We start from the raw sequence: 12,991 nt of genomic DNA, 5'->3' as shown, positions 1-12,991 counted from the left end.
GAACTCCTATCCTTCAGACTACTTGCAAATGCTAGCTTTGCATGATGAAAGAAAGATGATATGTACTCAACTTAAATCAGAGGTAAAAAGTAGTAATAGCGCCGAAACCGGTTTGGCTCAGTGGATAGAGCGTCGGCCTGCGGACTGAGGGGTCCCAGGCTCGATTCCGGTCAGGGGCATGTACCTGGGTTGCGGGCACATCCCCAGTGGGAGATGTGCAGGAGGCGGCTGATCGATGTTTCTCTCTCATCGATGTTTCTAACTCTCTATCTCTCTCCCTTCCTCTCTGTAGAAAATCAATAAAATATATATATTTATATTAAAAAAAGTAGTAATAGCATAGAGTAGGCGCTCAAACATGGCTTTATTGAGTATTTTGTAAAGTAAAATACGTGAGAGTGATGCACTTTGTAGTCCTTAAATAGACCGGGGGGATATAAAAAATCAGAAATCTTCCTATTTCTGTTCGACCTTCAATATAAAATGGGAAGATCCCTGCTCAAAGGCACTGGTACTGGCCCCAAATTCGACGCGGGTGAAGGAGACCTGCGCTCCAGCAAGCCCCGGGGTCAGCACGCAAGGAACAGGTGCGTCACTTGCACAATACCTCGCCAGTCTGTCTCTTTTCCCAGTTAATCTGAGGAGACTGCAGCCTTTCACATGAACACAAGTTTGTTATTAAACAACAGAAAAGCTTTTTCACTCCAGAAAAAAAAGCTACGTTCTCTTTAATTTCCTTTCACGTAATGTAGCCACCTAACAACCTACTGGGCCTAGAAAGAACCCTAAGATTCTAAATTAGTTCTTTTAAAGCAAGGGAGGGTTTGCATTTCAGGGCTGAAGATAAGAAAAAGGGGAATCACTCTCAATTGCTATTTCTTTCATAAACACAAACTTGTAACCTAAGTGTACATGTGTACGCATATAGGCCTAAAGACCAATGAAGGAAGGACAGAAAGAAAGTATATTATATGCACACTAGAGGCCCGGTGCACGGATTCATGGCAGTGGTGTCCTTCGGCCTGGCCTGCACCCTCTCGCAACCCCAGGCCCTTCAGGGGATGTCACAGAGACAGTTTTGGCACGATCCCTGCAGGGCACCGGGGGACTCCACCATGCACCGGGCCTCTAGCATGCATAGATCTTTGGTTAATCTCTTCCCGCCCTCCCCCATTCCCTCTGAGATTCATCAGTCTGTTTCATGTTTCCATGCCTGTGGTTTCCACTCCTGCGTGGAACGTCCGCCCCCTGGTGGTCAGCGTGTGTCATAGTTACCAGATGGTTGGCCAGTCGCTTAGGTTTCTATATCTATAAAAACGTAATATGCAAATTGACTGAAGAGCCGAACAGCAGAATGGCTGTCTAGACAACCTTCCGGATGAAGCCGGGGCTGCGAGGGCCTACTCTTGCACAAATTTCATGCATCGGGCCTCTAGTATATAGATATTTATATAAAAATATTAAGAAATATGAATAAGCTGAAACCGGTTTGGCTCAGTGGATAGAGCGTGAGCCTGTGGACTGAAGGGTCCCAGGTTCGATTCCGGTCAAGGGCATGTACCTCAGTTGCGGGCACATCCCCAGTAGGAGGTGTGCAGAAGGCAGCTGATCGATGTTTCTCTCTCATCGATGTTTCTAACTCTCTATCTCTCTCCCTTCCTCTCTGTAAAATATCAATAAAATATATTTTAAAAAAAGAAATATGAATACAATATTAGCTTCTATTTTTAAAATAAAATACTTCTTTCTATAGCACTCATGAAATCTATGTAAGCCTCAGAGTTCCAGGAAGACCAACCAAGGCCATTTCCTGGTATCACTGTCCCTGGAACAAGCAGTCCTATCAGGTCAACATCGTAAGCAGGCACTTACCAATGTCTAAAATTCTCCTCTGTAGAGCGCCAATGAAGAGAAATGGCTCATCTTCACACGACTGAATGAGCGTGCCAACCAGTTCAGAGTTTGTTGCTAAGATGCGGGCATTTTCCTCATTGAGGTTGACCCCAGCCATGAAAGTCACATCGTTGATGTCATCTTCATCCCTAATAGGAAAGAGGAAGATCCAGCTTTGAGGTAGAGGCAGTGGTGGTGTTTATATGTATGAATGATCTAAGAGACCTCAAAAGACACTTTACTCAGTTCCCCAGAGCAAGAGAACTGAAGAATGGTGTCCTTCCCCGTAAGCCTTTCAAATGAATTGGTAACTCTACCCATTGTGTACATATACCATCAGAAAAATAAACCAGAAGCAACTTTGTCTTCTAGCGCCCATCTCCCCTGCTCTTGGTTTAGTAAAGGAGATGCAGCAAGAGGAATTGGAATTTACACGACCTTATCCACAAACCCCTACACAAGGAAAGACAGACTTGTTTTCACCCAAGATGATTAAAAGCCCACCACGTTCCCCAGTGCACTCCCCTGTCCACTGAGGGGCAGCAGAAATGACTCAGTCCTCAAAAGTCTGTACCTATATCAGACCCTGGAGAAGAGGCTTTCTTGACTAGCTATTCTGAAACCAAAAGGTTAAAACACACTATCAATCATACAACAGCAAAACAATGAATTACATTTGAAGCAAGGTAGAACATATGGTTAGTCTACACTAGAGAATCTGATTCCTGCAATATGAAAAAATGGACATTAAAGTTGGAGTAATACTATCTATGCAAATAACATGTAACCATCCTATATTATTTTCTCAAAGTGGCTTTTAAAGAAAAGTTTCAAAAATCACATTAAATTCCTAGCTGTTCAAAGACCTCCACTAACAGAAGTAATATATATGCATTATTCATCCACAAGCATTTTATTACTTTTCTCTAAAATATAAAGACTCTAAAAATACTTAACCATAAAGCATTATTACATTTTCTAAAAATCAACAATAATTCCTAATTATCATCCAATAGCCAGTCAGTTTAAACAGGCCTAACTGTACAAACATGCAGAGGACGTATAATGTTTGTCACTTCGAATGCTGAAGTAGTGAGTGAAACATGAATCTCTGGCACCCTCAGGTGTTTAAGAAGGATAGTGCTACCACTACTCATTCGGGTATACTGAGCAGAATAGAAAACAGGATTTTCTAAGGAGAAAAATCACAAACCAAAACATTTTCAGTTAAGCAAGTAGTTTTGAAAATGTAGGCAGATATCACTGTTATTACACCTCATGCAGTTAAGTCAAGACAAGAGTTAATGCCACAAGAATACTTCCTCCTTACTAACAAGAGTCAACATTTCAACAATAACTGAAGTGATATTGATGTTACATATCCAAGGAAGCAAACTTAAATAAAAAGACATCACTCTAGTCCAGTGATGGCGACTTGTGAGCTCGGCGTGTCAGCATTTTGAAAAACCCTAACTTAACTCTGGTGCCGTGTCACATATAGAAATTTTTTGATATTTGCAACCATAATAAAACAAAGACTTCTATTTTTGATATTTATTTTATATATTTAAATGCCATTTAACAAAGAAAAATCAACCAAAAAAATGAGTTCGCGTGTCAGCTCTGACACACATGTCATAGGTTCACCATCACTGCTCTAAGCTGTGTATACAACCACATGACTCAAATTACTGGAAAGCATTATATAAAGGAAAACTGTAGCTCAGTGCAAAAAGCAAAGATATCAGCGTTAAAACTGTACTACGAAGGCCCAGGCCACATGAAGACGGGAGACAGAGTCCAGGGCCTATCACATCTGACATGTGTGCGGGACACAACTAGTATGCTGAAGAACAGAGCGAATGCAAACTAGGATCCCCGAGCCATTACACACACAACAGTCTCCCTACCTCCCCCCTACCCGACTGAGAGACTATCTTCTGTCCTGCTTATGCCACTGCTTTTTAGTTTTTCTGTTATCTACAACCTCACTGGAGTCTAACATTTATAATTAGAATTCATAAAATAGTCAATTCTCCCCCAAATTAATGTAAGTAATCACATCATCTCAATACAAAATTTTCATAGAACTGTCATGTTTCTAAAATTCATGTGCAATAGAAAAATAACAAGGAAAATCAAGGTATCTTTGATTTAAGAAGGGATAAAGCAAAAAAACACGCTCTATCAGATATAAAAACAAATACTGAAGTGGTAATAATTGAAAATGCAAAAATATTAACATAGACATAAAACAAAAACATAGAATTAAAATGAAATTCTACAGTTTACATTTCAGAACATAAGCTGAAAAATGGCAAATGACTGAGTCAGTTACAAAGAATTTATAGCATGAGACATTTACAAAGATAAAAATCAAGAATTACTTAAGATAAAAGGGCATGTGTGCATATGTGAGGTGTGTGTGTGTGTGTACAGATATCTTGAAAAAATTATAGGGTCACATCACTATGAGCTGTGGATAGGGATGGATTTCTTAGAACAGATCAAATTCAAAAGCCATAGAGGAATCAAATATTGTGACAAAACCTTCATATAACAAAAGACACGAAAACAGTGACAAGTTAAGCCAAAGAGTAAATATTCCCGTGTACAACAAATAATTACACACCCACAGAAGTATATGAATCTAAAAAACAATAAGAGCTCAGCAAAAGTAATAAGCTAGAAATTTCCCAATGAAAATACGAATGGTGACACTTTTGCCTCAGGCAGCAAGTGACTAGATTTACGAAGGAGAAATTACACATTACAACGAGACCAGCATAAGACATTTTCATTCCAGTGTTGCGTGTCAGTAAAAATAAGCAATGAGCACGCTATAAAGGCAGAACTGCCTCCGAGCGCATGCCTGAGGCAGCCCCAGCTGCTGGGCCTGTCACAGTGGAGAAACTGGCTAAGTCAGGTTCCCTAGAAAAAGGCTCACGTGGTCCCAATCAACAGTCACCCCTGTTTGCTGCAAGAAACTGCCATCAGTCCTCCCTGCAGTAAAGCAAACTGGACTTGGGCCCTCAGGGTTCATCCAATTTACTAGCCAATAAGGTTTTAGATTCAACAATTCCATTTTTCACTTCTCAAGGTCTTATTTGGCTCTTTTTCAAATGTTTGTATTCATTTCTTAATAGGTGATTATTACTTGCTCATTTTTGTGATTCCACATTTTATTTTTAACCATTTCATAATAGTTTTTAATACTGAATACTTGATCATCCAATGTTTGAAGTCACTGGAGTTCCAAAGGTGTTGCTCTTTCCCTGTAGTTTAAAGCAGGGTAACGCCCTAGCCAGTTTAGCTCAATGGATAGAGCGTCGGCCTGTGGGATGAAAGGCCCCAGGTTTAATTCCCGCCAAGGGCACATGCCCGGGTTGCAGACTGGATTCCCCAGTAGGGGGCGTGCAGGAGGCAGCCAATCAATGATTCCCTCTTATCACTGATGTTTCTCTCTCCCTGTCCCTTCCTCTCTGAAATCAATAAAGAAATATATATATTTTTTAAAAAAAGCAGGGTAACTTTTCTATACATGTTTTATCTGTGAAAGTGAACACATACATGGATAGCAGAAAACACCAGAAAGACATTTTTAAACTGCTGAAAAGAGAGAGAAAAAAGGCAACCCAAAATTCTAATCTTACTCCTGATCACATCATCTACACCAGTGGTTCTCAACCTTGGCTGCACATTAGGATCACCTGGGAATCTTTTAAAAATCCTGATTTCTGGGCCTCATCCTCCGGACATTCTGTTTCTTTGTGATGGGGTGGGGCCACAACATTAGTAACAAAGAAACAGAATTTCCAGAGGATGAGGCCCAGAGATCAGTATTTCAAAAAGATTCCCAGGTGATCCTAATGTGCAGCCAAGGTTGAGAACACTGCTCTACATAAATAACCTAAAATAATCTGACTTGGAGAGCGACTGGCCTCTCATTATTGCTGGTGGGAATATAAATGGGATGGTCCCTGTGGTAAACAGTTTGATAGTTTAAGTACAGGTGCTCCTGGACTTAAGCCCCAGGAATTTGAATATATTTTAAGTCGTAAATGCATTGAAAACAGCGAACCTATTGAAGCTACAAGCTTGGCCTCAGCACCTTACACGCTCGGAACACTTCCAGTAGCCTGCAGCTGGGCGAAATCACCTCGCTGCTGCCGCCTCGCTCCCTGCGAGAGGTGTAAAGCACTAGCCCAGGAAACAGTAGCAATTCAAGATTCAAAGTACTGTTTCTAGTGAATGCATATAGTTTTCAAGCCACTATAAAGTCAAAAAATCATGAAGATGAATTGTAGTAAATCCAGAAATCCAGGACCTTCTGTAGTTAAATACACACGTATGTAATGACCCAGCCATCATACTCCCACATATTTACTAGAGAGAAATGAGAAACTATGTTCCTACAAAAATCTGTACGTAAATATTAATAGTGGCTTCATATATAATTGTTAAAAACTGAAAACAACCCAATGTTCATTAACAAGAAAAAGGATTTATTCATACAACAAATACTTCTCCCCAATGCAAAGAACAATTTTCTAATATTCATAATGACATAGGATATGAACTTCAAAAACATACTGCATAAAAAAATTCAGATGCAAAAGAGCAGATAATGTAATTTTTCATTTATGTGAAGTTTAAGAATAGACAAAAATGACCCATGGTGATAGATATAAAAATAGTGGCTGTAGGAGGCAGGGATTGGGATATTGATTTTAAAGGAGCATAAAAGCGATGGATATGTTCTGCATCTTGATCTGAATTATGATTACCCCAGTATATATGTTTGTCAAAATTCATTAAGATGTACACTTAAAATCTGTGCATTCCAGTGTCGCGTGCACAGACACTGTCGAAAAGGTATCAGCACTTTATTGTTTATAAATTATACTCAAAGTTCTGTTCCATATTTTTAAATGCATAAACATATTTATTATTAAAAGTATTATCTGTCATCTCTTTTCTTTTTTTAAAAAGTTACTTCCTTAATCCAAATCAAGTTTTAACTATTTATTTTCTTTACCTCAAGGACGTCGCTCCATTCTCCTTTATTTTATCTTTCCGAATAGAAGATACTTGAAGAGGCAGAATTTTATTTCCTGGCAGGGTAGTTTGCTTTAGAATGGAAGCTACAAAAACAAAGAAAAAAAGTATGCTTTTAAATAGGCAATCACGCTACATGATGAAAAATTCAGAACAGCTTTTAATAACAAAGAATAATCAAAGAAAACCTCAAACTGCCCTAAAATATGTTTAAATTCAAACATGGCAATGAATTTATTGCCTGCACGCGGAATCATTCACTAAAATCAAGACCTCCAGCCTTCAAATTATCTACAGAATTACCAGCACTATAAAAATAGTATGCAGAAAAAGTGACAGAAACATGTTAATGATATATCATTTCTATGGTAGATTTTAAAAAATAAAACCTCTAAATTTTATGTGCAAGACTAATTGACAAAGAAAGAAAGAAGCACATTTTAAAAAGAAAAGGCTACAGAAAATTTTCTAAGTCAAAAAAGTACTGCCCTAACCAGTTTGGCTCAGTGGATAGAGCGTTGGCCTGCGGACTGAAGGGTCCCGGGTTCGATTCCGGTCAAGGGCATGTACCTTGGTTGTGGGCACATCCCCAAGAGGGGGTGTGCAAGAGGCAGCTGATCGATGTTTCTCTCTCATCGATGTTTCTAACTCTCTATCCCTCTACCTTCCTCTCTGTAAAATATCAATAAAATATATTTTTTTTAAAAAGTACTTATTTACTACTGGACTGATGTATCTGATTACAAATACTGTCAATAGTTGCTTCTTTTACTCTAAAACAACATATCCCCCTAGAAAGTGGCTCTGTAGGTACAAGGAGGTACCAGTTATCTTTCAGTCTTCTCTCTCCGGTCCCCACATAAAAGACCACATCGCTCGTCTCTTAATAAACAGAACATTAAAAGAGAGTACAAAACCCCGTGCTGTTTCAAACCCAGTGTGAGGGGTCAGAGTCTGGCTGGAGGGGGCTGACCGGAAGTTGCTGCAGTGCTCACTGGCATCTTCTTCTGAAGCGTCAGTGCTGAGGAAGGGGGGAGTATACCCACTTGTCTGGAAATGCACCCTGAAGGCTGCTGGACTACCTGAAACAATGAGAACCGTCATTATAGTCATTCAAGCAAACCCGCTCCAGTTATAACAAGAGAACAGCCAACTGTGCTCACCCAGCGGTAAATATACCTGATCATAGCACAAGAATGCCTACTTAAATCTAAATCTGTATGTGGCAAAATTATCTTGTTCAAAACTGAAAAACATGACGATCTCACACACTATATTGCTTCTTAGAGTGGAGCTCAAATTTACATTACATATTGCCCAATTTAAACCTCCATATGTGCCATATTTTCATTTTTTAACTTTTATCATGGAAAATTTCAAATATATACAAAGGCAGAAGAAATAAGATGAAACCACCTATGCCCGTGGTCAGCAAACTGCAGCTTGCGAGCCACATGCGGCTCATTGACCCCTTGAGTGTGGCTCTTCCACAAAATACCACGTGCGGGTGCACGTACAGTGCGATTGAAACTTCGTGGCCCATGCGCAGAAGTTCGTTTTTGGCCTGGGCGAGTCTATTTTGAAGAAGTACTGTTGATATTTGGCTGTTGACTAATGAGTTTGCCAATCACTGACCTATGCCATTATTACCCAGCTTCAACGATGATTAATTCTTTACCAACACTGTTTCCTGTATATCTCCACCCACTTCACTACCATCCCCAATGATTTTAAAGCACCCCCAGATATAATTGTTTATCTATCTACTAGAGGCCCAGTGCATGAATTCGTGCACCAGTGGGGGTTCCTCGGCCTGGCCTGCGGGATCGGGTTGAAACCGGCTCTCCGACATCCCCCGAGGTGTCCCGGATTGCGAGAGAGCACAGGCCAGACCGAGGGACCCCACCAGTGCATGATCGGGGCAGGGGAGAGATGCAGGGGAGCCTGGCCAGCTGCGGAGGGAACACGGAAGGGCTCCAGACTGTGTCTGGCCCATCTCGTTCAGTCCCTATTGGCCGGACCCTAGCAGCAACCTCACCTACCAGTCGGAGCGTCTGCCCCCCTGGTGGTCAGTGCACATCATAGCAAGCGGTTGAGCAGCCTTAGCATATCATTAGCATATTACACTTTGATGCTTTAATTGGTTGGACAGCCGACCAGTCGACCAGACACTTAGCATGTTAGGCTTTTATGATATAGGACAGCTGTGGGCAAACTATGGCCCACGGGCCGGATCTGGCCCGTTTGAAATGAATAAAACTAAAAAAAAAAAAAAAAAAAAAGACCGTACCCTTTTATGTAATGATGTTTACTTTGAATTTATATTAGTTCACACAAACACTCCATCCATGCTTTTGTTCCGGCCCTCCGGTCCAGTTTAAGAACCCATTGTGTCCCTCGAGTCAAGAAGTTTGCCCACCCCTGATATAGGATAAGTATTTCAAAATACTAGTACATCTCCAAAAGATAGACTTTTAATGGGCCAGTTTTAAAAAAATACCTGCAAAATGACAATACTAAAGGCATCCTCCAAAAAAAACAGTTCAAGAAATCCAAAGGGTGAGTGTTGGGGACAAAGGAAGCAAAGTTAAGGTAATAATAGCAGGGCCTTATTTTTAGCTTCAAAGAAGGAAAAAAGTACAATAGAAGTTCCTTTTTTTTTTCCCTACCTCAAAGAAGAAAAATAGTCACCATGTATTTGAGCCAGCTACTGGCAATGAACTATTTTAAGTCCTTAAGTTCATTTATGGCTAATATAAATGTGCCAGGAGACAGACTTCTGAACAGAATTTGGGAGTACAATTTATTCTGTATTTTAATTTTTATTGTAAATAAAATATAAAATCTAGTGTGCATCAATCACTAAATAAAAGTAACTCATAGGAAACTCCAAATAGGAACTAATGCCCCTAGAGAAAAAATACAAAATTGGAATAATTCAACTTCCATCATTCTGAGAATAGACTCCATGTCCCTTAGCCCAGCCTGTGCTCTCTCGCAGTCTGGGACCCCTGGGGGTACCCGATGCTGATTGTAATACCTTGCACAGAACCAGCTTGGGAAGGTGAGCCTCAGTGGCAACCTGCATCTGGTGGGGTGCGTGGCCTGGCCCACAGGCCAATCAGGGTCAAGTTCATGCCAATGGCAGGAGGCAAAGGTGTCAGTTCAAATACATGTGTGTGTGTGTGTGCACGCACACACACATAGAATACATGATGATATGGGATATTTATATGTATCACCAAATTTGAGCTGGGACACACAATCTTGGGTCCCCATTATTGCTCATCATAACGACCATGACACTTGGGGCAGCATTGCAGCATTCTCCTGCACATTTGTAAAAAAAGGAAAATAATGAGTGAAAATATGTAAGAGATTTATAGAGAGAAAGAGAGAGAGCAGGAGGAGCAGGAGGCAACCAATCAATGCGCCTCTCTCACATCGATGTCTCTCTCTCTCTTTCTCTCCCCGCCCCCACTCTCTCTAAAAATCAATGGAAAAAGTATCCTCAGGTGAGGATTAGAAAAAACAAAAAACAAAGAGACTTCTCCTTAAGGGGTACACAGTGCAGAGGTGCAATGTCATGACTCCCGCCTCTCAAATGGTTCAGGAAAAAATGACGTGCACGTGTGTGTGTGTTTTGTAGTTAGTGTGCCAGCAGAGCGAGGGAGCACAAAGCAAATGCGGTAAAACGTTAACAACTGGTCCAGCGGGGCCCAGGGATCACAGGGGCTCACTTTACTAGTCTTGCCAATTTTCTGAATGGTTGAAATTTACAAAGTAAGGAAGAGAGGAAGGAAGGAAATGGTACTCACCAGCTGCTTGACTCTCACTGCCTGTGGGAGAGCAGCAGGCTGGGAAAGGACGGGTCCCGGCTGTGTGAGTGTGATCTGGACCGGAGTGCCCATGACAGGGCTCTCAGAGGTGGTCCCAGCAGAAGTAACGACAGTTTTCACAGACGGAAGACAAATAGCTGGTGAAGGTTCTCCCAGAGTTACTGACGGGAGGGGCAGTGTCCCCCCTGCTCCGGAGACTACCGGCTTCTCGGGTGGAAGCGAGACTGCTGCCACTGTGCTCTGTACAGAGGTCACAAGCGGTTTTGGCGTCTGAAGCACGACAGTTCCAGCTGTTGCTCCTCCTGCTACAGCAGCTGGACCCACAGAATGAAGTGTCACCACTCCAGCGTTTGCTCCCCCAGGGCCAACAAAGGAACTCAGACTTTGCACGGAAGCCGTTCGGGGTGTGGCCCGTTCAGCCGGGACAGAGGAGTCGGCCGCTGTCACCACAGCGGCCACCGGAGTGGCGCAGGCGGCAACGACGGCTTCCCCGGGGGCCTGCTGAGCGCACTGCTGGATGAAGCTCTGCGGGCTGGGCAGGAGCTGGCGCAAGGCATTCACACTTTTCTAGAAGCAGGGGGGGACACCGACCACTGAGATCAGTGGCTAGTCACATAAAACACTTTGCATTGCCTATCTTCACAACATAAAATAATCCAAAAGCACATCAACTTCTCAGTTGAGGAAATCTGACACCACTTATTTATGTCTGTCAATATCCAAGATTTAATTTATTTCAAACGAAAAGTACTTTATTTTTCAAAATGAAATGATTATGTCAGTCTTAAACTTTTGAATACTGAACATCAATTTTTATTCTGCCAAACCAGGCTCTTACTGTCAAAGTTATTGTTCTCCATTAAAATTCTGTTCAATACATCTTAGAGAAGAATATGCTACTAACAAAATAAATTAACTTTTTAAAATAGCCTTTCCAGCCCAGCCAGCATGGTTCAGTGGTTGAGCACTGACCTATGACCAAAGGGTCATGGTTCAATTCCTGGTCAGGGTACATGCCTGGGTTGCAGGCTCAAAAAGCAGTCGATCAATAGTTCTCTCTCATCACTGATGTTTCTCTCTCTCTCCCTCTCCCTTCCTCTCTGAAATTGAAAAAAAAAAAAAAAAAAAGCCTTTCCCTAAATTTGGCATTATGCTGTTAATTTCTAAGAGAATGTGAGTCATTAGGAAAGAGCAGAAGGCCCTACTTTTGTAAATGTCAAGAATTTTGCACATACAAGCATTAAATAACATAATCAAGTTATATTCATGACTCAGATGGTACTTCAGTTTTCCCAGTGTGTTCCAAACCAAAGAATATGAACTAGCAACATGAGTTACAGGTTACAAACTGAGAGGCCTCTCCTACATTGCTAGTTACCTTCGCCTTAAGTTGGTAGCATGCTGAAATATTTGGGTTTTAAATTACATTAAAAGTAATCTAAAACCAAGGATTTTTTCAAAGTAATAAATAGGTAACTCTACCTTAAGAAAAGGGACTAGGTGAGGCTGGGGTGAAGACTTGAGCTCAACATACAGTTGTCTAGTAAATTCCTCTGCTTCGATTTTTGCATCCTGAGGACAAGGGAAAGAAAAACATGTTTAGGTCTACAAATATTTTAAAGCAGGAACAACATGTAATTCGTGGATGTAAACATAACAAGCTCTGAACAGTGGTAAGTCCATCATTCAATGGAGGCATTTTTTTCATGCCACTTGTGAAATGAGTAATCGTAAGCAGTGGGCGTGTTTGTTCATGCAGGGATGGTCCCGGTAAGCAAAACCAGAGTAGGGCAGTCTGAGTGGAGCTACTGCACCGCAGGCTGTTCAGAGCCTGACGAAGTGGACAGGAGTCCTGCATTTCTTAGAGTAGAGAATAGGAAGTTACTTGGTTTGGGGGACTGGAGGTTTTTTGTTTTTGTTTTTCAATTTTGAAATTACCTTCATCAGGATACACTATTTTTAGAATACGGGGAGGCTGTAATAACAGATATACAATTGTTCCAAAGGACTTAGGAAGCCTTCCATACTGCCCTACATTCCAAGCATTTCAGGGGTCTATGAGGTCTAAATTATTTTCATATTAATACTAAAAAGGTTTTTTTTTTTTGGCCTGTTTCACTGTGCTGAGATCTGCACTGATGGTATAGAAGTATCAGTAGGTAAAATTGCTGGCAAGAAGACAATGGCAACAAATTGAAAGA

At 41.2% G+C, this 12,991-nt stretch overlaps 1 protein-coding gene across 2 annotated transcripts in view; it reads right to left on the bottom strand.

Annotated features, from left to right (window-relative positions):
* Positions 1–12,991, bottom strand: part of TAF4B (TATA-box binding protein associated factor 4b) — a 58,402-nt gene that overhangs the window by 33,533 nt on the left and 11,878 nt on the right. The window contains exons 6-10 of one of the 2 annotated variants that reach the window (XM_036322292.1): positions 12,273–12,362; positions 10,770–11,357; positions 7,925–8,033; positions 6,932–7,037; positions 1,873–2,042 (exon numbers count right to left, since the gene is read on the bottom strand). In XM_036322292.1, the coding sequence (XP_036178185.1) occupies positions 1,873–2,042; positions 6,932–7,037; positions 7,925–8,033; positions 10,770–11,357; positions 12,273–12,362 (1,063 nt within the window). The remainder of the gene's footprint in view (positions 1–1,872; positions 2,043–6,931; positions 7,038–7,924; positions 8,034–10,769; positions 11,358–12,272; positions 12,363–12,991) is intronic. The other variant, XM_036322293.1, reaches the window with a different exon arrangement.

Source organism: Myotis myotis, unplaced genomic scaffold (genome assembly GCF_014108235.1).
Source record: "Myotis myotis isolate mMyoMyo1 unplaced genomic scaffold, mMyoMyo1.p scaffold_m19_p_9, whole genome shotgun sequence".
NCBI lineage: Eukaryota > Metazoa > Chordata > Mammalia > Chiroptera > Vespertilionidae > Myotis > Myotis myotis.
This window is presented reverse-complemented; position numbering and strand designations above follow the sequence as displayed.